The following is a 25,439-nucleotide window of genomic DNA, read 5'->3' on the forward strand; positions in this document are numbered from 1 at the left end:
GACTCTGAGTCTCCGAGGACCATGAATGTCCTTTACATTGACTGATGTCCTGTAACTTATTTAATAGAAATCCATCCAGAAGTCATCCAGATATTTAATTCTAAAGTGTGACAGGTCAACTGACTGATGCACATCACCAGAAATGTAAACGTTGGTAAAGCTCAAATTGGTGCTCTTTAGATAAACCTAAGAGGGTGACCTGAGTGAAAAAAGCTTCTTTTATTCACGACATGAAATTTGACCTCTGGGTGATAAGGAGACTCTGTAACGGAGTCCAGAGAGACATGTGTTGTGATGTTTTAGATTTTAACAGCTGCCAAAATAATAAAGACTCATGAAAGCAGCAGTTATTGATAATCCAACATTTATAGTCAATACAAACGCCAGTGGTAGAAAATGTTTAGCCTCAAAATGAATGGACATAGTAATGTTATCTTTTCGGAAAGTCCGTGAAGATGATGTAATACTACATTACATATCATTACAGTTACAAGAACTGCCGTCTGCGGTTAAGATTGTCGCCGGACACTGAAAAGAGGCGCAGAGTGAGACCTCTTTCTTGTCTCCTCCTCCCTGGTCGGTTCGTCCCCTTATTTCAATAAAAGTCGGGAAACGTAATTTCTGCCCAATGCGCGCGCTCTGGTGTGACATAATGGAACGTGCGAGCCTAGAAAAGCTCGCGGCGGTGCGCGCGGATACATAGTACACCAAGATCTTGCGCGAGAGCTGAAGACCCACGACGGTTTTAGCGGCGTGTTAAAAATATTAATTAAACACACGATATTGAACATTACCGTTGATTTCTTGAAGGTTATGGGCAGGGCTCCGCTCTGAAGGAGTGCTGAACGGTACCACTTGTGTTTGCGACCACGGAAATAATGATGAAGAAGGATATTAACTTGAGCCTGGCGGACGACGCAGACCTCAAACCGCATCTCCGCGACGCCGAGAGCATCCTCAGCTCCCCGGACTTGGGGCTGCTCAAGCTGGCCTCCCCGGAGTTGGAGAGGCTAATCATCCAGTCCAACGGGATGGTCACCACGACACCGACCAGCTCCCAGTTCCTCTACCCGAAGACGGTAACGGACGAGCAGGAGTTCGCCGAGGGTTTCGTCAAGGCGCTGGAGGACCTACACAAGCAGAATCAGCTGAGCGGAGCCGGGCAGACGAACAGCAGCCTGGATCTGGGCGCTAACATCGCCCCGGTCACCATCCAGCCGGATCTACCGGTGTATACAAACTTGAACAGTTACGGCAGCGGGCCACTGGAAACCACCGTCAACTACTCCACAGACACAGTCCCTTTCCCGCCTCCTCCGTCGCATCATTTGGGGACAGCCCCGCCGCAGCCGGAGCTCTCTCGGGTCCAGCCGCTGAAGGAGGAGCCTCAGACTGTCCCCGACGTTCAGAGCTTCGGGGAGAGCCCGCCGCTGTCTCCCATCGACATTGACTCACAGGAGCGCATGAAAGCCGAGAGGAAGAGGCTCAGGAACCGGATTGCAGCCTCCAAGTGTCGGATGCGCAAACTGGAGCGGATCTCCAGGCTGGAGGACAAGGTCAAAACGCTGAAAAGTCATAACACCGATCTGGCCTCAACGGCGAGCCTGCTTAGGGAGCAAGTGGCCCAGCTGAAACAGAAAGTCCTCACCCATGTCAACAGCGGCTGCCAGCTGCTGCCACACGAGGTTCAAGTACACTAGTCGGAGGGACGGACCTGCAGTTGGGCTACCGACCAGCATATAAGCTTCATGGACTTTGTTAATGTTGGTTTTTCTGTAAGTAACGTAGCCCAGATGTGTGCCGCTCCGAGTGGAATGTGTGCCAGGCCACGCAGGCCAAACTGTACATTAATAATGGGCTTTTTAAATGGCTTTGAGCAACGGCAAAATATAAACATACCTGGTAGAACACAATTTAGGATAGTGGGTGATGAGACTCTTTTGCCATATTCGGCCACTAATATGGACAAGTTGAATTTTTATTCCCGAAAAACAACAGCAATAAAAGCAATTTCCAGGAACATTGCTCCAGTCACCCCACGCAACAGTATTATTTATTGGATTTTTAAATAAATAATCACCAGTTGGTTTATTGAATTTATGCCGAAATGAAGAGCGTTGGCCTTCAATATATTTGATGTATGAAGTCTTGTTCTACCTCGTATGTATGTTTACTGGTGAACAAGGCAACATTAAACCGCAATTTTCTAAATGGAATTTGGCCATGGGAATTCCTGACGGGAGAACGAGGCACTGTGTGTGACAGACTTAAATGACAAAGGCACATATTTAGATTTATTTTCCTGTAAAAATGTTTACAGTCTGACTGTGGCTGTACACAGCCTTAAACCTGGACCAAACGGATTTTCAACATTTCTACAGTAATATGCACATTTATGACACAGATTAATATATGAAGAATTGGCTGTAAAAAAATAAATAAATAAATAAAAAAGCGTACACCTACATTGGACATGAAACAGATAATATGCATATATGCACTGTTTACCATACATGTCTGTAGGGAACAATTTGCATGTTGTTGACATACTCGAATGTTGCCCATAGCTGGGTGTCAAAGGGTGCAATTAATCAGTGTTTATTATCTTTACCCTTTACAAACATGTATTTATCTATTTTTTACTATTCTGTGTCCCTATTTCGGTGTGTTCTTGTTTTAATGTGAAGAGTGGTTACCTTTTTGTTGCACTGACTGTTGCTGTCACCTCTAGCCTACAGTTAATTGGCTGTATGCTGCTGTGTTCTGAATTAAATGCTGCTGGCAATAAACACTGTTTCCTCCATTTTGGCAAAACTCTCATTTCTGTGCATGTCGGCTAAAACGCACCGAAGGTTTTCGTGTGTGCAACAGTAAACCAGCTGTGTGCGGTGAATGGGTGGTGTAGACCTTCAGGTGTTGCTCCATAGAAATTTGTCAAGATCAAGACGCACTGAAACCATTAGTTTCATGAAGGCATTCAACAGATGTTACATAAGAAATAACGTGATCTTATTAAGTTTCACTATATAAATAATGTAAATACAGTAAGACAATATGTTAGGAGGTTTTATTCAAGTGCCAACACAAAATTGAGTCTATAACTAACTACATTTTAAAGTCAATAATATCATTTTAATCATCATTTTTCATGCATCACTTAATCTAAATTGGTTATGCAGTTACAGCTTGCTCCTCCGATGAAAGCTCAGTTAATGAAGCCAGCGTGTGTGTAGTACAGATATCTGCATCACATCATCCCCGCTGTCTTTCTCCCTCTGCTGGTTAACTGGAACATTGCAAATGATGCTGAAGCACTGGTGGTTGTAAGGAAATTTTAGTGAACATGTTGGCACAGTTTCTGCCATCCTGAAGAGGAGCTCCACAAGGCCCACGGAAAAATGAGGGTAGGTTTGAAAGGTATCCTGAAAGCAGCGTGCTATCAGTCACTCTGAGGCAGGAATAAGATAACAATTGGGATTTTGACCAAACGTAGCATCACTTACAGCAGTATCAGAAACAAATAGGCCAATATTACTTGTTTCCCTGAATGTCTGCCCTAAGGAGGCACCACAATTAACATCTGTCTTAAGGAGCTGCTTCATGCTGCACACGATATATTTTACATTGTCTGCTAATGATAAGTGAAACAGTGACATCCTGAGGCTGCTGGGACAACAAGCAGCTACATGTTTGTCACCAGAATGACAATTTTTTGCCAAAAGTAGATGACTGAGCTTTCATAACACCAAAACATTAGATTGCTTTGAATAAACCTGGACCTCAACTTCACTGTCTGGGTAAAAACAGCATTTATGAGGCAGCACAAGGTTTTTTAAGTTAGTGCATATCTTTAATAGCTGTACCCATCTCACCCCCAAAGGTACAAAATCTTCAAAAGCAAGAATCAACTGATTGTTAGTAACTTTTTATTGTTTTACCACAAAGTACAGATAAAAACATCCACAGCATATTCTCTCATCTTAATGGCCCAAACTGAGGAGGATTTGAAGAGGCAGTGATACCAGACCAAAGAAAGTACATGTTTCTGCGTGCTAGTAGAAGATCTAAAGTCGGCAACCTCTACCAAGCTTGATGGCATTTCTTTTTTGTGTAGATACTGTGGTGTGTATTGCTTTGTAACAGAGTGACACATTCATTCACAAGCAGGCCTAGAAATTAATGCAGATACAGTACAACATGGCTCTTTTGGGGTTTTCAGGTTTTTACTGTTACCGTTGACTTTTTTCCTCTTTTTTTTTTTCTTTTTTTTGTTGCAAGCCTGAGTCGATACAACACAATCCACACATATGACTCAAAGGTACAGTATTTACAGATCTGGTTTATATAGAGAGGAAGACATATTAGAAAGGAGAACAGTTTAAAAGTTTGGATTTTACTGAAAAAGCAACAGTCACAACCAGTGAGAAGTAAAACATACGCAGGCTCAAAAACGTCTCAGGGTTTGTCGTGATCATCTCTCCCTTGACTTTGGGGGGACACTTTGACTCAGGGTCTCCTTCTCTCAAACTAATAGTCAGTGGTTCAGGTTTGAATGCTACATTTCTTCATGACAGTTAAATAATGTAACAGTTACCCTCAAAATAAATGCTTTTCTGCTTCAGATTTGCTTTAATTATATAGTCAAAGCCAGTGACTTTATGAAGTCCATGGTTTTGATCACCACAATGATTTTTACAGTGCTCTGCCCTCTCAGTCCACAGGTGCTATCCTCTTTACCTCTGTTTTTACAGGAAACAACAGCAAGTCTGGAATAACAATGAGAAAAGTATTTCTAAGTAACCAGAGTTCTTTTCGGTCCACCGAGCCGAACTTGTTTTATTACAGTTTTAAACTTTTAAAACTGGTCACACAGCTCATTCTGGCATCCTACAGAAAAAAAAAAAGATGAACTGCTCCTACAGCAATCTTTGGTGAAGTGGAAAGAAGGAATACTCGGAAAACCAGTTTTAACTGTGGAAACTGTATTAAAATAAGTGTAAAAAGACTAGTGTGTGTTTGGTGGAAGAGGGATAATGTATGCCCAGAGGGAGTGATGCTCTGTAGACTTAAAGCAGCTGTTAGCAGAGATGTGGCGTCGTTACACAGTGTTGGAACCAAGAAAACCTCAGAGCAGAATGTCTCGTTCCTGCATTGGCCTGGTAGTTGTAGAAACTCAACAACAACTTGGCCTGTGAACATTTTCAGCCTGCAGCTGTTTAATGCTTGTTTGACTTTAAAACAGTCCGTACTTCACCTGAAGACTGAGCACTGGAGATAATAGTACACACAAACAGACTCTGTAATACTGATTCTGAAGAAGTCTTACTAAGGGCTGTTTGTCACTAAGCAAGGAAATGTTAAATTGCTGAGTATTGGCGTGTAGTAAAAGAGATCAGCGCATAAATGACATGAACACTGCCAACCGGTCCTTCCAGTACCATCAAATGTACGTTTCAAAGGAATGCTGTTAAACTCATGAATGGCTGAACATGTGAACAACAAACACGTCGCATGACCGATCCTCAATACAGTCCTCCTCAGTGCAAAGTAGACCAAAGACATCTTCACAGCTGTTAGTGTGATTTAAAGATACACGGCTGGAATCTAATAACCAAGAAGTTCCTGTAGTGACTGTGCTGGTCAGTCAATCGCCAATCAACTTCAGTTTTGACTATTCGGTAAGAGACTGCCAGTAGTTTCAGTGATGTTAAAACCAAACCTGTCTGTCCTAGTGGCCAGGTGATCTACGATTTCTGCCATGTAGCACCAATGTGCCTGTTTAAACTGGGCACTGACTGTATGTCAGATGTCATCCTATTCTCCCCTGATTTTCACTCTCTTGGGTCAATCTATTAGATAATGGCAAAATACCATAGAAAATTATCTAAACATTATCTAAACTAAAAAAAAAATCATAATTGTTTGCATCCTCCAAAACCATTCGATCATGTTTTAGATAATGACGAACTGTTTGCATGATTATTGTTGCAGCAGAATTTGATATTTGATAAAGTGGCTGTGGTTAACTGCACAGCTATCAGGGAGATGGAAAATGAAAAGTCTGCTGCATTCAAGAGACACCAGCAGGATTTGTAAAATAGTGTAATATCAGTAGGTGTCATTGTTAACAAGCACAACTGAGCTGCACAAAATGCTTTTCAAATATCCTTCAATTTTTTAGTTGTTAGTGACAGCAGGAACAAAAACGTCTTGAGGCTGTTGGGACAAGAAGCATCAAAACATTAGAGCCATTTCAAAATGCTTCTCTTCATTAGCAGCAGAGCTGGAAATCACACTGAGTGGATTTGGAGGATGACAAACATGTTTCAGACTCAAAGGGTCATTCCACTGCATCTTTTTCCTCAGCAGGATGTTTGAATTTCTGATTTTGCAGCGTCTCTGGAAAGCAGCATAAGACCAAATGATGAAACTGATGAAAAAATGAAACGACTCACGGAGGAGCTGCCACACGTCATCCAAACAAACCCTATAACACAGATCTCCTATATTTGATACTATCCTCATAGAACTTCATTCCTTTTAAAATTCATTTCCAGAAATGCATACCTGTAGATATTATATATATTGCACAACATTTATATGTACATTTGAAATAAATAGACTTAAATAAAATGCGTCTCCTATTTTTTTTTCTTTTTTTTTTTTTTACTTAGCTCTATCTTGTTCATATTTTCCCCACCCAGTGTTTAATGTATGAAAAGAATAAATGGGGCACCAGAATACAAAAAAGAAATGTAAAAACATAAAAAAAAAAAGGCCAAATGAAAGGATGAATAATGAAAACAAAACACTTGCCTGAAATATCCATGTTTAGATACCAGGTGAGACAGCAAATGACACACAGATCCTGTTTGATTCTGTGCGTACAGAGAATCATAGAAGAAATGTAACACATCAGTATGGAGCAGATTTCAGCTGGATCACCCCTCCCTCATTACCTCCGCCGCGGCCTTCTTGGTCACCATATCTGAGGCTGACATTTGACTGACATGAAACAAAGTGCTGTAAACATTGGAAGGATTTAAATGGCACTCTGAGGATGGACGCCGTCAAATCCTTCTTGTAACCACACTGAAGAACAGGGAGACAACAGAGGATGGGTCGCGAACCTTCAAGAACCCGGGCTGCTAAGAGTCTGAAACACTCCTGTTTGATTGAACTTGCTTTGGCATCAGACCAACACCCGCACTGATCAAGGAAACCTGACACCTTTTAGCTCCTTTATGAGGAGGAACCAGAAACAAACACTTCAAGCACCATTCCACAAATGTCTCAGAGCATTTCAGACACTTAGCATCCTGGTTCTTGAGCCCCTCAGCCAAAGATCTGGAAATCAAGAACAATCAAGAGAGAAGGACAGTGAGTGAGAGGGGTGATGGAGCATGGACCAGAGGCCCTGGGGTCCAGCTGAAGGAGGACATGGAGGAAGAGGGAGGAACAGGGTATGGGGAAGTAGTCAGCTTTAACATGCACAGTCCTGGTGAGGAGGAGCGGGCTGCTCTGTCAGCTGGGGCCCCTGTTTGGCCCCTGTGACGGCGGGATCTCCGGCGTCCAGGCTCTCAGACATCTTTTCGCAGATGATGTCGACCAGGCGCTCAAAGGTCTGCTTCACATTGATGTTGTCCTTGGCGCTGGCCTCAAAGAACTCAAAACCTGGACAGGAAATAGGGTGCAGGAGAAGGTCAGGGGACGTGGTCATCTGTGCATTTGTTAAGTTTAGGGTGAGGATGCAGTAGAGAGTACACCTGGTGAAGAGCAGGTTTAAGCATGGCAGCAGCTTGTCTCCATGGTGTAATATCACTGTGGTGTCATACATGTGAAGTGCGAGTGTGTGTGTGTGTGTGAGTGTGTGTACAGACCACAGACTCACCAAGGTGTTCGGACAGCTGCCGGCCTCTATCTCCGCTCACCACTCGCTCGTCATCCATGTCACACTTGTTTCCTACCAGCAGCACCTGGGCGTTGTCCCACGAGTACGTCTTAATCTGAGTCGACCTGGGAACCAACACACCCAGCAGTGGTCACAGAGGAAAACTCAAGGCCTGTGATCGCGCTGCAGCTGAATGCGCCCTGAAGTCTGAATTACAGCAGCGGAAAACTTCACCTTCTGGATCACAGTGATTGAACATAGTTACAAACTCTGAGCCTGAAAAATAAAATCTAAATGTGGCTTTTGTTTCACATCTAAAATGAGAGTTGAGAACTGGAACTGCCAGACTGAATATGAAATGTGTTATAACACGAATGATGGTCTGATTCTCAGGTGTGGTCTCAGAAATTGCAAAACACGAATACTGTGTTGAAATATTGCACAACAAACCACACTTGCACACCTGTGTGCGCATTGGGCAGCAGCTCTGCCTCAGCAGACCTCATTGGCAGTGGTGGAAAGTAAAGTACAATTACTCAAGTACTGTACTTAAGGACAGTGAAAGAAAAACTTTGACTTTAAAATATTGTAGTAGAGTAGACAAAATGGAATCAGGATAAACTAGAAAGCCTTTTTTCAAGGACAATGAGAGTAGCTTTACAGCAGAGATGACACACAGAGTCAAAAAGGATCGAAGACAATGATCGCAGCAGCGTCCGGTTCTGCTGCAGACTCAGAGGAAGCTGTGGACTGTTCAAACAGTACGTGCAGAAACTTGAGCCGGATCATCTGCTCTGTTCATCAGTCAACAGTATCTCTTCATCTGTTTCTACACTGGTGCTGATTATCTAGACTCCACTTGATCCATCGCCCACACAGCGCTCCCTCCCACAGCTAAAGCTCTGTGGTGTCAGTTTACACTCTAGCCAGGTGACACACGCCTGAGCCAATCACCCACCAGTCCTGGACGGCGTTGAAGGACTCCTCGTTGGTGATGTCATACATGAGGATGAAGCCCATGGCTCCTCGGTAGTAGGCCGTGGTGATGGTGCGGTAACGCTCCTGACCTGCAGTGTCCTGGATGAGAAAAAACGAAAACAGCAACAGTTTCAGGAGAGGGGAGCTTTTATTTACTATTTACTCACAGACATTTCTCACAGATTAGGCTGAGGGTAAACTTTTAGGTCATGGCGCAGTCTACATGGTCATTTTTCCTAATTTCTTGTCAGACATTTGGCATAAGCCCTTATGTGCTTCTCCACAATGAACTGCAAACGCACCGTGCAACCACAGGTGATTCTAATTCAGGTTGTGATAGCTAAAAGATGAATACTTTGTATTATACATCAGGATTATATTGTTGTATTGCATTGTAATCATTGTAATTCAGCTGAACACAGTGTTTAGTTTCAGCCCAGGAATCTGACTAGAGATGCTCCAACGCCCACTGGTAAATGACAAAGAGCCAGATAGTGTTTCACTTGGCTATTTATGTCTCCAGCTGTTTAATGAAAGCTTTTGTGTGCAACGATTAACACCTTTAGTAGCCACAGAAAATTTTTGAGTCACTGAATACTACTTTTTCTACTTTTTAATACAACCTGTGATTGAATTTAAAGACACAATCCTTGGCTAACAGTGGATCCACTCCTTATTAGCTAGAATCCTGTGCAGAAGATCTGCAATCCTGATGAAACCCAAAGTGCACATACAGAGAAAAATGACATCATGAAATGACAAACGAAACACTGTGATGTCAGCGTGTTTTTATCAGAGCAGATAGTTTGCAGATTGTGGTAATGAGCTGTTCTTAGATTGCTTTTTTTTAGCAGTGTGGGCGCACAGTGCAAAAGATTCAGAAACGTATTCAAATGTTTAACAACTGCAGATGCACCAGAACTTGAGTCTAAAGATGAGACACAGACAAACAGACACACACATCAAAGGTCAGACTGACGCACTGATCCCATGTGCTCCAGTAAAACCAGTGTATTAAAAGGCCTCCCGTGGTTTATTAAATCTGCCAGCAGGAAACACTTCATCAGCTCGCTGTGAGTCTGCCTCTCCCTCCCTCGCTATCTCTCTCCTTGGACACAAACCCAGGTGAGGTTGAATTTCAGAGTCAGCCTGAATGAACGCTCAGGGAATTAAAGCCCAGTGTTTCTGCATCTCTCTCTCTGAGCTGAGCAGCTTCTGGTCCAACTGCATCACTCTGCAGTCAGTGTGAAGATCAGAGGAGCAAGTGCAGCTATTGTGCAGCTACTTACAATCAGTGCTTCTCCTGTGAGCGAGCAGCTTTTGGTGTAACACAACAGTTAGTGGTGCAGTATTTACATACTGTATACTGGTGTTTACAACTTACTTATAGAGTGTTATACACCATTTATCTATCAAATGATTTCTATGCTGCTTATCAATGCTCAATAGGGGGACTTAAAGAAAAAGGTTGCTGTCTTTACTATTATTATTACACACACAGCAAATACATACCTATTATCTACCTGTTATTAAATGTTCTGGAGGCTTACATTTATACTGAAACCTCTACACACAAATACACAGTGTACACAGACACATTGTACACAGACATACTTGTATGTGATTGATCGAGCAGATCAGTCACACACAATCATTCTCAGGTCACAAGAATATTGTATGACGTCTATTTTTAGACAGCTGTAACTCCATATTGTTTTAATGTTCTGCAGTTTACATCCTGCTCACCCTCTCAGAGTGCTGCAGGACGCTCAGGGTGAGAGCATCAGCTCTATACCTAAAACACCAGTGTAGGTAGCACTGAGTGCCGTTACGTAATGGACACTTTGGAGTACTTGTCTTTCACCGTGAGCCCTGAAAGCAGCTAAAGTCGTGAAGATTTTAGATGAGCGAACAGCTTGTATGCACAATTAAAAGATGCTTAAACTTGACATGAATACATGAGAAAAGACAGGAAGAAAAGTCATTGAGCCATTTTTAAATATTTGGGCTGAAGCAGCCACTTAAGCTCATAAAATTGCTGTTGTTGTTGTTATGTTGTTATCACATGTTATATGTGTTCTAATTATTACTGAAGTTAGTACTGAACAGTTTCTGTATACTTTAAATAGTGCAATATAGGTGAACTAAGTTTTAGTTGTTTCTGACACTTGACGGTGCTGTTAGACAGTTAAACCCTCATTCAGCCTCTTCCCTGCTTCTCCGCTCTTGTGTTTTCGCAAGAGAGTTTGATTTAATTCAATGAAACACGAGTCAAAACTGAGATACAGACTGCAGACTTTGTGAGATAGGAACTTGGAACATGGTGACGCAGGCGCTGCATGGGCGGAGGTGGAGGAGGAGGGAACCCGAAAGAAAGCAAATCGAGATTTCAGAAGTTTTCTAAAATAAGAGCTGAAAAACTGGTGTGTAGTGAGGGGGGCACAAAGGGCACAAATGTTCTGTGGCATTATCAATGGATGGTTAAACAAGGGAAGTGATTGTGTCTTACTTGATTTGTATTGAAACAATTCATCAGTGACTTTGATCATCAGTTAATTACTTCAGTCATTTCTAGACATTTGCTCTATCCAGCATCTGAAAGGTGAGAATGTGCAGACTTTTTTCTGTTATATATAATCAGCGATTGCATATCTTTGGGTTTAAGACTGTTGATTGGACAAACTAAGAAATTTGGAGACATAGACATAGAGATGGACATTTTCTTTACTACTTCCAACATTTTATAGACTAAATGTTTATCACTCAAACAATAATCAAGTGAATCAATGACATAAAAATGACACAGTATGAACGTAGCCATATAAAAAAACAAAGGATGTCCAATCCAACACCATTTCAAGCGAGAAAATATTCATATAAGTCTGTAGAAATGGGATTAACTGAGATTAATATACATACTGTGTGCTGATTTCTGAGCTCATGATTCAAAACCATTTTCATTTTTACTCTAGTAGAGTCCCAGCTGAGAGAAATGGTGGGGGATGGGATTTTCATGTATGTGTGTGTGAGTGTGCAAGAGTGTGTTTGCTTGTGTGCGTGTGTGTGTGTGTGTGTGTGCGGGGAAAGGAAGGGATAGATGTGTAGTGATGGGGGAGGGGAGAGCAGCACCCAGTCATTCGTTTCTCATGCTCTGATTGGCTGATCGTGTCTTCCTTACCAGAGGCAAGACATGGCAAAGGCTGACAACAGAGACAGCCGTACACACACACACACACACACACACGCACACACACACACACACATAATGCTGTGCTCACCATCACAGCTCTGCCTGCTGCAGAACGTGTGGTAAAGGTGGAAATGATGTGATGATTGTTTCCTGCAGCTCAGGGAGTCTGCTCTCACAGCTTGTCTTTCTTTGCTCTATGATTGTGTTTACTGTGGAACCCCCAAGAGCCAACACATGTCTGATTCAAGAAAACATCCCAATAAAAACACCACAGTGTTTGTTCCTCAAGGCATGTCAGTGTTACTCGCTGTGTTTTGGTCTCTTGTTGTTACTTTTATTGTATTCCATTATTCCACTGTATTCTACGCAGGGTGCAGAGAAGACGGCGCTGTGTGTGTGTTTACTACAAACTCAGGACAGTTTGCATAATACTGTTTCAGGCATTGTTCAGCTGTGTAGCATGCACTTTGGTTGAAGCATACCCAGAATTCATTTTGTGTCTGTAAGCTTCACCTTTGCAGCCATAGCAGTGCACAAAACCTCTGACAACTTCAGAAAGTTTGGTCAATAAGCTTGTGTGTGTTTATGGATCTTAGTTCAATTTACTTTGTCAACACAGATGTCTTACCCAGATCTGTAATTTGATCCTCTTGTCATTCCTGTAGATGGTCTTCACCTTGAAGTCGATGCCCACCGTACTGACAAAGGCTGGTGTGAAGGAGTCGTCGGCGTAGCGGAACAAGAAGGAGGTTTTGCCCACACTGCTGTTGCCAATGATGAGGATCTTGAACATATAGTCGAAGTTTTGGTCCGAAGACTCCTTCTGCCCGTATGTCGCTGTTGCTGAGGCCATCTGTGGACCAAGGCGAAGGAAAGAAGTAAAACTTTAATGTGACCTCTGTGGTGCAAGTGTACAAGGCCTCACACCTCTTACGGGTCTCACAATGCAGGTTTTTGTAACTCAACATAATTCAAAGTACATTTCCTGTCTGCCCAGTAAAAATAAAGGTACCATGAAAAAACAAAGAACTGTGTGATTATTGCTTCCTGGGTTAATGTCCCAGATGAGTCTGCCCTGAATCCAGAGCCTACATAACAGACTATTTTAACATCACAGTTGGTTGGGCTCTCACTGCTCTCCACAAACCTTTTACACAAACGCACGAGTCTGACAACATTTCAAAGCTAAAAGAAATGAACCGCTTGTGTCTCGGGGCAGACTGTGCAGACTGTGTGGGCTCGTTATTTTATCCACTGAAGAGGATGTTGCATCCAAGATGAATTGCACAGATGTTGCTGCCGAGTTTGGTGCCAAAAAGTGAGACAGGGACTTTCATCTAATTCCATTTAGCCTGTGGTGTCTATTTCAGTCATTTAAATTACACAACATGGCAAGATTTCCCATAGTGCTGCCATGTTGAAATGCGAAAACATGACTTTGAGCTGCTATTTTGTTTGGCTTTGTCTGAAAGTGATGAAATGTGACTACGGTAAATATTGCTCTTCGGTGTGTATAATGCTGTTTAAAAGTTGTGCATAACTCTGCGGGTTGAATGTAGAGTCGCTAAAGTTGTGCAGAAAGCTTTTGGATGTGTTTAATCCGGTTTCAGGTGAGCATTTTGCTGTTTTCGCTGTGCGTAATGCTGTTGTTGTGTCATACAGTGCACACCAAACTCACAGTTGCATCCTCATATGTGATTTTAGTTTTACAATTGTAATATGCTGCACAATTTAACTTGCACTAGAATATGCTGCGCTCATTGTACTGTGGTTTGCGTGCATGAATTTAAGTGATGGTCAGGATGAAGATCACACAGGATGTCGCACCCCGCCCACTACAGCTCTGGTGGCAGTGCTTTAAAAATAGATGACAGTGACCTTTCCTGAAAGTACAAATTTGAATTTTCTGTTTGATCCACACTCTTTTAACACTCTGTCAGGCTTAGAGATATAATTCCACTATCTATGCTGTACATCTGTACTAATGTAGGTGCTGTTTTTTTAAAGGAAAAATACTATACAATACTGTAATACTAAAATAATACATTATTAGCAGAAAACATGAGCAAAGATGCAATCCAATCCCAAAAAGCTACAAAAATATACTCTAGATATACAGATATAGATATAATTGACTAAGAACATAAGAATATCTGCAATCAGTCATCTGTTAGTAAAAGGTTAAAGCTTGAAGAAAACTACATGTTTACTGTGGGTAATGAAAAAATGAGGTGTAGAACAACTGAGTTACCAGTCAGCTAGTTTAATAGTTGATTGTCATTTTCAAGCAAAATGCTCATAATTTTCTAGTTTCAGCTTTTCCAGTGTGAAGATTTGCTGCTTTCTGTGTCATAAATGATAGAAAACAGAATATATTCAGGCTCGGAAAACCAGGTATCTGAATACAACTCCTTGAGCAGTGGGAAATTCTTACATTTTACACATTTTATGCAGAAAAACATTAAGCGATTAACTGAGAAAATAACTACCAAGACGATGAAAGATGTTTGCTGATTTAGGGGCAGATGTGGTATGTAGCAGAGTGCCACAAGCCTCCATCCAGGTACTTCTGCACCTCCTGACGGAGGCGTGGACAGAAAGCAAGGGTTTGGTGCTTGTTTGCAAAGGCAATCTGCCCTCTCTGAATTAATGACCATCTCCTTTAAAGTCACAAGTGAAAAACACACTTTAATAATATTAAATCCAAGACACTCCTTGAAGAAAACAGCAGAGACATTTTAATATGCAGAGGTCATATCAGGTCATATACTTAATGAATGTTTGGACAAAAGATGGGATTCTGTCAGCATCTGTTAGACTCAGCATAATAGACAATTGTGATTAACTAGTGAAGCTTAAACACTGCACATTTGCTTCATGGTAATTAATCAAAGCAGCATATTGCAGTGTCAGGGGAAACCAGACAACCCATCTGAGTCTCAGTTTGGTGAAATGTTGGAGGCAAATTGCTCAATCGGTCACAATCAGCTGAGGTATGTGAGAGGAATAATTCACTGCACAAGCAGCTGCAAGTCGAGCACCAAGTCCAAGTCAGTTTGGAGTTTGACATTCACCTGCCGGATGTGCAGTTTAACATCTGTTCATCTGTGTCTCTGTTATCAATAAGCGCTGTGAGAGGGTTATTTTAGCCGGCAAAAGCTGACAGCTCCTTCATGCCAGGAGTCTCATGCTTAAAGCTGAAGTTACAGTCAAGGAGAGACATACTGTAGTCTGACACCAACAATGACACCACTAAGAAGTAAGTATATGACAGTGGTAACTTTAGATTTAAGAGCATGCAAACTCACAGTCAGTGGATTGTGAGTTTGCATGCTCTTAATGAATTCCAAGGGACTACTTTCTGTGCTTATTATTGATTGGGTTCATTTGGAGATTCCTGTTATTAACACTGTACGAGCCTCACACTGCTTGGCCACATTGACTTTGCTCTTGGTAAAGTTCATAAATCTCTAGAACTGTGGTGAGTAAAACGTTGATGCCTCATGTGCAGGTCTGCATGATGCATTGGTGAAATTTGGGAGGTGGTCATGTTGGCTTCTCTGCAAACCTTTGAAGCTTATGGCTACCAATAACACCCCTTACTGCACATTACTGACACGTTTCTGAGTGTCCTCACAAAGGCACAAGGGTCGGGTTATGTTTGAACAAAGCTAGTTCTTTACGACTTGTTGTCCAGCAACATCGGTAATCAAGATAGGAAGGCAGGGGAACGGCCAGTGGTCATAGAGATGGGGAGATGTCATATAGTTTAAATAACGGCAAAATAGCAGACAGTCTCTCCTGGAAGATGTCCACATTGTTGACCTTGGTTGTCCATGTGAAAAGTGACAGATATAGTTGTGTAAAGAAGGAAAAAAGAGAGTTTGTGTGAGGTCAGTCACTGCATTGAGTGGGTGTGAATTTTTGAGCATCAATTTCAGAAGGTTACAGAAATGCTTGGATGCAGCCCGTCTGATCTGACGTTGGAAAGGTGTGAGGGCGTCCGAGGCTATTCAAGCATCCAACAAGCAGTTCTGAAGAGGCATTCCGGCAGTTAAATTCCAGCTTCAATAGAAAAAACATCAGTTACGTGACTGAAACTCGCAACATTTATTGGTATGCAACTGCACTTGCTACCACTGGGCTACGACAATTCAGAGCTACAAAGGCTAAAAGGATGCAGAAAACCTTCCAAACTCTTAAGAGCACAATGACTTGAGCCCACAGGCCTCAGAGTCCCTGCACCCTGCTCTATATTTAGACTGTTATCTCGACTCGGCTGCAGTGGAACACGAGAACTCTCAGGGAATAAAGCACAAACAAAACAACTGCACCCTCCTCAGAGCTGCGGCCTATCGGTTTACACAGAGATGCTTGCTAAATAATGAAGAAGCACAGACCCTTCCTCAACACATTGATGGTTTTTAATGCAAAGCGGCAGAACAGGTGCCTAAAGATATGAGTTAAAGTTACCACCAAACCTGTTACAGCCCACATAACAAGTGGAGTTCAAACAGGAAATGAAAAAGAATAAGGAAGGCAGAAATCACACAAAAATGGTTTTGATCATTTTTCCTCTTATTTGCGCAAAGAGGATTTTTTCAGGCCTCTGATTTCAGACCATCTGAAAACGCAGCAGCATGGTTGTCGATTTATATTTGGTTGACGATAAGTTCTGCTCCGCCTGTGACGTCAATAATTCCTCACAAATCTGCAGCCTGGAGCTCCTTCAAAAGATTGTGTGATTTACAATGAACATTCAGGGTTATTAAGAGTCACTTTGTGGTCACTATCATAAAACAATGCTGCTGAACTTGACTGACATTCAACTGAGCCTTTTAAATGACTGAAAGTGTTAGGCTCAATGCTCTGCAGTGAAGTGAACTGCAGTGTGACTCACTGAGGGTGAGAGCGTAATCCACACCAACACAGATGTTGAAGGGTCCTCAGTGAATGAACTGACCCACAATTATCAAACAGCGGGCTAAATTCTGCAAAATGTTAAGGACAGATGGTTCAGTGGTGCCTCTCTTCTCACCTTTAACAAACACTGGAGGGACAGGAGAGACCGCAATCACACAATTCAACAGTCCAACAATACGAAGGGCGGCATACACATACGAGCTAATGCCACATGATTATCTATGGATTCTCTTAGCGGGGAAAGAGAAGAAGACATGTTTTATCATATTCAGCTATTTTAGTTAGGAGTTTGACGTGTTAAAAGGAGAAAAGAACACATTCTTATTGAGGTATCAACCCACAGGCGTCTTGGCATAAATTCAAGGCTGTGAACTCAACACTATTCTTTCCTTTTTTTATTGACGGTGGTGAAGACTTCTGTTCAACACAGGCGTTCAGTCGGGTCAAGAGCGTGGGTGCTGGCTGAACTAGCTTCAAACCTACCCTAGCTATAACTTAAGCATTTACTAATTACGCATCACTGATTTAGAAAAGGTTGCATCACACAAAATTGTTATGTATTGACTGTTGTTACTGAATATTTACACCCAGTAACTGCCAGGTGCAGCTGCTGTGGAGCTAGCTGAATGTAGCTAATGTTATCTTGCTAATGTGATGCTTTCAGACTGAAGAGTGAAGGAGAGAATGGGATATTATTAGTTTCCATCCAAATGTAGCACTACTTTTAACTGATTGTCCAGGATATCAGTGAAAGAAAATACTAACAACTACTACATTATTACAATTGTATGGATGCTTGATCAAAATACTATACAATGACGTTAAGTGTGAAGACATGACGCGCCTTAAATAGCAAAATGTCAACATCAAAAGACCTAAGACATCTTTAATTTTCCGTCCATCTGTATGTCACCACTGAACTACTCTATTTGTCCCTGCAAACCAAAACATCATAAATCTAAAACGTGGGAAAGATTGTTCCTCTGGCTGCTGGAAGTGAGATCTCAATTGATCACAGTCGGGGTTTGGTGTTCAATTTCGTCTTCGGCCAGCCTTATTAAAAATGTATCTACTCGTGTTACTGTTGCACCAAAGTGTCCACTCAGCTCGGCAGGTATTTCAGCCCATGTGCTTTTTATCGACGAGTTTCTTTCAGCTGAGTCAGCGCTTTTGTAGTCACAGCACATTAGGAAATAAGACCAAGTGTTAAACTTAGAAACAGACGTTCAAGCCCAGTTCTTACAGTCAGTTTTGAATGTACTTTCACTCTAAGCCTTTTGATTGCCTTTGCTTTTTCATGGTGAATGCAGGGTCACCTCTTTCTGTGCATTACCATTACTCGCTGCAGTCCATATCTGCCCTTTAAACCATTATTTCTCTGTTCTTCTCCTCACATTTCTTTATTGGGCTTGTTCTGACCATTGTGCTGGTTTGATACCTACAAATGAAATGCAAGCACGTGACAGCTATTAATAGCAGCGATTAGAGGAGGTTAAAAATCAACAGCCACTGTTGGAAGTCTGGATCTCGTCAAACCTTGTCACAGACTTTGCTGGCTGAGTGTCTGCTGTATGTGACGGTGTGGTGAGATCTCTGCAGCCTTTCCTCTGCGTCTCAGAGATTAGCAGTGGTGACGAGAGTTGGCTTAACCTTCACGAAACTCTAATTTGATACAGGAGCTTACAGACTGAGGCCTATGCGCTTAATATCAAAGTAATTAACAAATTCTCATTATGCAAATGCCTTTCAGGCTGCAGGATGTTGCTGCTGCTTTCATTTGGCCTCCATTGTAAACTGCCTATGAGCAAAGTTACAGGTCAGGTGTGCCGCGCTGTGAGAGCTTCCATAGCTCAGGGGTTTGTTAGCTGTGCAGTGGACTATACATTACATTTATTTCATTATTTTGTTCAAAGCAACTTAGATTTTTTTTCATTTACACACCTTTGGGACAAATTAAGTTTCAGAGTTTTGCTTGAGGACACTTCAACAAGTAAAAATCTCATGTGTAATAACATTGAACTAACAGCCTCTATCTGGACAAGAGGTCAAGACCAGTACTCTAACCCCTGAGCTATGAGCCCTGTTTCTAAGAGTGCAACTGTTTCTTAAAATGTCAGAAAACAGTAAAGATCACCATTTCCTACAGCCCGAGGGGACGTCTTCAGATGTCTTGTTTTGTTTGACCGACAGTCCAAAACTCAAAGACATCCAGTATAAAATTATATGAAACAGAAAAACTCACGAAATCCTTTCTTGGTATTTTTCCTTAAAAAAATGACTCGGCTTATTGATTAATTAGCTCATCGTTTCAGCTCAACCTGTCCCATAAAGAGACACTTTGTATGTCACGAGTGAAAGTAACTGTGGTAACAATTTGATACACACGTCATTATTTTCTCTGTATTATTTCTTATTTTCTGAGCTTGCTGTCTATTTGTCCTTTTTGTCCTCAAATTTAACATTTGACAGATATCTCTAAACACATCTCAAATCTAATTTTAACCAACAAAGTCATCCTAAATTATATTTGTCTGTCAGGCGCGACAACACTTGTGGGTCTAAATAAAGGATTGGGTTCCTGATACAAAAATAACAGTAGTGTTTTGCTGTAGTAATATTGATTGATATTGTTTTTGGATTTCCTGTAATCTATAGTTCCTAAAATCTCTACACATGTCACAATCACACTATTCCAGCCACACTAAAACCACTGAATTGAATTTGAGATTACAATCATCTCCCATGGTTTGATGACTAGAAAAAGGATCCAGAGACGAGACTGAATGTCTGGAGAGACATGATTTGAAATGGACACTGAGACTAGCTGCTGAGGAAAACTCAGCTCTTCCATCATGGAGGAGCAGGGACATGGTTTTAATCAGGCTTTGAATATTGAGGTCTTTGTAGGCAGAGAGAGCTGATGAATCCACATCTCTGACCTCACTGAGTCGTCCAGATATCTTAAAGTCACCACATTAGATTTTTATATACGCTTGTGAGGTAAGGTTGAGTCACTAAAATGTGACATCACAGAAGGGAAAATAACGAGGTTCTTAGATCATATAAAGCACTGAAGTGAGCATTTGTCTAAATGTGGGGAAGGGGGAAGTGATGTATTTTTATCAATTCAATCATGACTAAGAGTTGTGAGTGTCTGTGCTGGATGATGACATCATCAAGCTCTCCTCTAAACCTGTCACCTAAAGGAGATTGACGTCCTCCAGGAGCTGGATTGATGCAGAGCTAAGTGCTGCTGCAGCCGACTCCTCGGGCTCATTCAATCAGTATTGGGTGGCTTCCTGCAGACTGACAGCTAATCCTCCACTGATCCCAGATCATCTGAACACCTTCCTGCTTAAAGACAGTTATTGAGAAAGCTGCTGAATCAACTGGGGTGTGGTGAGGTGTCTTCAGCTGCACTTGGCAGACGTAAACACTCAGAGAGCATACGGCATGTTGGAGTTTCACTTAAAATGCATTTTACTGAAGGGTGTGGTGGGGTGATCTCATGGGTTTATAAGATGTTTACAGAGGTTGAAAGTAACTCAGTACATTTACTCAAGTATTCATCTTGTTCATATACTCAAGAATGGTATTTAATGACTGTGAGGTACTTGTACTTTATTTGAGTATCGCCACTTTATGCTCCTGTGTGCTTCTACTCTACTACTTACTTTTCAGATTAAGATTTGACACACAAAACTATAGAAGATGTCTTGTTTGGATTAAACTTCCAAACAATATATGACATAGTTGAAATGATCTCCTCCTGGACCAAGAACAGCATTAAAGTATCCAGTACCATACTGTATTAATACATCAAAATAGTTGCCTGGGTACTTAAGCAATTTATTAAAATGCTTTTTAAACTGCTCTGCAAACTGTAAACTGACCAGCAGGAGGAAGAACTCCAAACTGTGAACAGACTGAGAGAGTATAAAAGGTTTAAAGATGTACTAACAAACATGAAAATGATGTTTTCACACCCAGAATCACACAAGCAGGAAGATAAATCTCAACTTAAAAATATCTAGACTGAATCAAGCACGATTCAAGCTCTGATGAAATAGGACGTTCCCATTCTAAACCACCCGAGCCTAATGCAGTTTACACTCGACCAGAGGCTTGTAAAACTCCAATCAATTTTGTGATTTTGGGGGGGTGGGTTATTGCTGTTGTTTAAAAGTGAATTCAGCAGCCATTTGACCTCTGACCCCTCTGGCAAACTGCTAGTGTTTGCCTCTTTTCTCACTGTCTGCTGTGCTGTTCTCTTCCTACGCTAAACAAATGTGAAGTATTCAGTGTTTGTGATGCCAAAATATTAAAAAATATTCAGTGTTACATACTTCTTCTACATACTTTGTCTTCTGATCGGGGCGGAAAAGCGGGACACTAAAACTGGATCAGCGAAACACAAACTGGTCAGATTCATGTACAAACATAATTCAGATCAACCTAACGTCCTTTCGGGGTTGACTCCATCCAGCAGTTCACCTGAGTCGTCATTTATCACCGCATTACCAGACAGCTTTCAACTAGCAGTGCACTAAAACAGAGAAGACGTCTCCTCAATAACGCAGCAGCGCTTTTAAGCAGCTGCTGTCCTGCTGCCAGGTTGCCTGAGACGGCATTTTCCCCCTTTTCCTCCAATCACGTGTCTGCTTTTCTAGGAAGCGTGGGGATGCAGATGAGAGGAGGGGAGGCTAAAAATAGCATCTCTTCTTTTTTTTTTTCTCTACTGCAAACAGAAAGCAGAGAGGGCAGCAGTCAGGATGTGGGAGATGTGCTTTGGTGAGTCTGCAGGTGAATCCAGGACGTTTTGGATGTGTCTGTCTCTGTTTGGAGACCTGTTTAAATTTACTCCCTGTTTTTAAACCCCTGTGCATCTATTCTTTCGATTTTCAAAAACATGTTGATTAAAAATGAAAAATCAGCTGTAGTAATAGCTAAACTTTTTTCTTTCTAAACTTCCCACATGGTGGTATGGGCTTTGATGTCGCTTTTTAACAATCAGTTCTAGTTGTTAAAACAGTTTGGGCATAAAAACTGTTGACAGCTAATATGGTGTGCTTATATTTTAGCTTGTTGATGCTCTAAAACCCGCAAGAACTCCATGGTTCCCTTTCAGAGATCTTTGGTTTTTCTCATGAGTGTGTCAAAGCCTCTGAAGCTGCTTTGGACCATCAGGAGGCAATAAAAATCTCCACTGGAACCAATTGTTTCAGCGGCAGCAGTTCTTTAAGGTATGAAATGTCTTCATTTAGGAAAAAAATCTGAACGTTCAGTCCATTTCTCAGAAACTCATAACGCTGACAGGTTGACTAATATGTGAGATGCAATAAAAGACATTGACCCAACGTAACGAGGTTCTGCAGTGTTTGTTACAGGCAACATGGACGCATGTTGTCCCAGGAGAGACATAAGATGCATCAGTCTTGCGTTCTGGGTTTAACGGCAGCAACTTTACTGTCAGCGGAGGAAGTGCAGACTGTCGGCTCACATTCAGACACATTCAAACACACGAAACTTTGTTGTTTTTGCAGGTAAAACCAAAAACTGAAGCACCACAATCAGGACTTACTGTCTGCATAGCTCTTTGTATTGTTGTATTATGCTGATTAAGTCTAACAGGCCAAAGCAAACTGCTGACTGACTAGAGTGAATCAATAATTACATTATTATACATTTTTCAATACTGTATAATGCTGTAATGCTCTGAAGACAGTAGATGAGGGTAGATGAAAGGCAATGCATGATCTGTCTGTCTCTCTCTTTAAAACACACACACACACACACACACACACACACACACACACACACACACACACACCCTTTAATCTATAGACTCAAATTGTTCAGATTCAATTTGCTTCAAAATTCACAAATTCGGACCAAAAAGTGGTTGTTTTCATGTGACCAATATCCATTCATGAAGCTAACATTTAAGAAACTGGGAACATTTATAGACATATTGGACATTTTCCTCCTCTGTGTGTGTGCTGCACAGCTATGCTCACTGGGCACTGCCAGTCAGTCAATAATACATAGTTCCTTTCTTTTTCTTACGTTTTTTTTTTTTTCTTCTGTTTTCTGGGATCTGCTGATGTGTCAATTCATTGACCGAGATCTGATTGGTTTAGGACTGAATGATTTACCCTACCACTGAAACATAACAGCCCTCAATATGGCTCAACATTTAATATATTAATTTCCAATAATATCCCAATAATCAAGCAGATATTTAGACTAATACTGAGTTCATGGTTCTCACTGGTGACTTTAGGTTATTTCATGATAATAACCATCAAAATATTACTAGAAATTACTGATGATTATACGTATGCGTTTCAAAACTACACTGATTACTCTCGTTTTTTCTACGATTGGATTTTTATTCTATTGTTCCTTCCTCGGACCCATTTAGACCCATTTTCCCAATTTAAACCATCGGACGGTGTGAAACGCCTTTTCCTGCAGGACAGGCCCTGAGTCAAACCAGAGATCCAATAAACCAGTAGCCTTCACACCCATCCGCACAGATAACACGAATAAATTCGCATTTTATGCAGCTAATACGGTTTAATGCTTTTCACAATGGAAACAGCTGTTCTACAGCAGGCATCTTATGTCAAAGGTTCTTAAATTTGACATCCTTTACTTAATATTTAGACATAAGCGCTCATAAACAATCATTTGAGGATTCAGTATATTAAAGATACGATGTGTGTCCATGTTATATCTTAATAAAGACAGAAATCCCACCTTTATAGATTTCTATCCGGCTGCTATCCACCGCGTCCAGCACCCGCAGAAACAGCACCACTGTCAAGTTACAAAGGTTACACAACACAACATCCGGGTATGAATTCCAAAATAAAAGCAGCTGAAAATGAACTTTTTGTCATAGCTCAAAATGAGATTTGGAATGAAAATATATTGTTTTTTTGTTTGTTTGTTTGTTTGTTTGTTTTTTCTTTTTAAATAAGATAATTAAAATGCATGCTCATTTCAACTCAGTTCAAAATGTGAGCTTATAGAGTCTTCAGTCAAATTTCCTGTCAAAATTCTTGAGCCAACAAAGTTATGATTCTGAAAAAAAATTCTCCTTTAGAGGCAAGCCGCAGTGGTCTGGTAAGGCAATCAACCAACTCCACAGCACCACATTTTTATTTCTATTTATTTATTTTTACCGGTTTCGTGTAGTTTTCGGATGCTGACTCAAGTGACATCACTCGATTGCGTTCGCTAAATTGAATTGGATCGATTGGAGCGATTGGACTATTTTATTTTGAAAGAGACATAATTTTCCGGTCTTTCTGTAATCGCCATCTTTACGCAGCCACATTAATGAACGACAGGTGGGCGGTATTTTAGAGGCCGAAGGGAAGATTGACAACCGGTTTGACGAATCCAGAACCGCGTCGTATTAAACTCCTGAAGCACTCCGCCTCAAATACTCAACCTGTCATTTATTATTGATTAGCGCTGCCGGAGAGACTGAATTATTAATCAGGGGGTCATCTGTAACCACTGCTGCCATTTCCACACAGTAACAGACACTGGTTTTATGATGGATTTTGTAATAATATCAATACAAAAACCTATTAATATTAGCCTATAGGAATATTATACAATATAAGGATTAAAATGACTGTCACTGTATTAAGTAATGCCGTACTATATCTATCATGAGATTATAACCATTATAATGTTAATTTTGTAAAGCAATAAGACATCTATCAAAACCAAAAAGTGCGATTTGTTTTGGTCATGTTCTGAAGATATACTGTAGAGCGATAGATTGAGATACATTGTTTGGGGTCCCAGCCATTAGGAGCGCTGCCACTGATTCAGCTGTGGACAGTACAGTTTTGTCTGCTCAAATTTAAGCTGCTACTCCATTTAACAGTTGATCCATTGCTTGCATTTGTGGATGTGCAAATGTTCTTCAGGACATCCCAGTCCCCAGGGCCTCAAACGCGAGCTTTCCATTCCACGGTTGGAGGTGTGTGCTGCCCTCACTGGCACTCAGCTTGCAAACCTGCTAATCTGAGAACTCAAGCTGGAGGTGTCCAGAGTGCTTATGTGGACAGACTTCACAACTGTCCTTGTCTGGATCCAGTCAGACTCTTGTCGCTTTAAAGTGTTTGTGGGGAACACAAGCCAGCCCGGCCTGGAGCAATGTGGAGACATGCCTAGTTCATAAGATTGTGTGTGTGGCCAAGCTAATGGCTTCTGAATATCTGTGGCAATGGACTGCTTTTCCATTATTATAAGTGAGCTGTTTTCAATAACTCGTATTGTTTTATCTTTTAGAAGTATACACACATTCTTTTGCATTAAAGAGCAGTAAACGTGAACTGTCTCAGAATTCATTATTCAGGTCAAGACTTGGGGGAACATAGAGATTACAACCCCCAGAGAACCTTCAGTGAACGTTCTTCAAGGTTCTAATAA

General features: G+C 41.3%; 2 protein-coding genes across 2 annotated transcripts; one reads left to right on the top strand and one right to left on the bottom strand.

The window, feature by feature from the left end:
* The first annotated feature begins 675 nt into the window (after nt 1–675).
* On the top strand, nt 676–2,803 carry jund (JunD proto-oncogene, AP-1 transcription factor subunit). The gene has a single exon (XM_076727109.1). It carries the CDS (start codon nt 879–881, stop codon nt 1,698–1,700), a length of 822 nt encoding a protein of 273 aa, XP_076583224.1. The 5' UTR covers nt 676–878; the 3' UTR covers nt 1,701–2,803.
* A 1,106-nt stretch (nt 2,804–3,909) lies between these two features.
* Nucleotides 3,910–23,816, bottom strand: rab3ab (RAB3A, member RAS oncogene family, b). Its single transcript, XM_076724926.1, has 5 exons — nt 23,745–23,816; nt 12,688–12,912; nt 8,850–8,968; nt 7,892–8,016; nt 3,910–7,674 (listed from the first exon to the last, which is right to left on the bottom strand). Exons 2-5 carry the CDS (start codon nt 12,910–12,912, stop codon nt 7,484–7,486), a joined length of 660 nt encoding a protein of 219 aa, XP_076581041.1. The 5' UTR covers nt 23,745–23,816; the 3' UTR covers nt 3,910–7,483.
* Nucleotides 23,817–25,439: the final 1,623 nt, after the last annotated feature.

The sequence above is a fragment of the Chaetodon auriga genome, chromosome 3 (assembly GCF_051107435.1).
Source record: "Chaetodon auriga isolate fChaAug3 chromosome 3, fChaAug3.hap1, whole genome shotgun sequence".
NCBI lineage: Eukaryota > Metazoa > Chordata > Actinopteri > Chaetodontiformes > Chaetodontidae > Chaetodon > Chaetodon auriga.

Bases quoted from the DNA above. Each gene is read 5' to 3' on its own strand.
- jund (XM_076727109.1), top strand. From the start codon at position 879: ATGATGAAGAAGGATATTAACTTGAGCCTGGCGGACGACGCAGACCTC.
- rab3ab (XM_076724926.1), bottom strand. From the start codon at position 12,912: ATGGCCTCAGCAACAGCGACATACGGGCAGAAGGAGTCTTCGGACCAA. The intron at 8,969-12,687 runs GTAAGACATCTG...TTTCTCATCCAG, and splicing joins GGATCAAATTACAGATCTGG to GACACTGCAGGTCAGGAGCG. The intron at 8,017-8,849 runs GTGGGTGATTGG...GTTGGTTCCCAG, and splicing joins TTCAACGCCGTCCAGGACTG to GTCGACTCAGATTAAGACGT.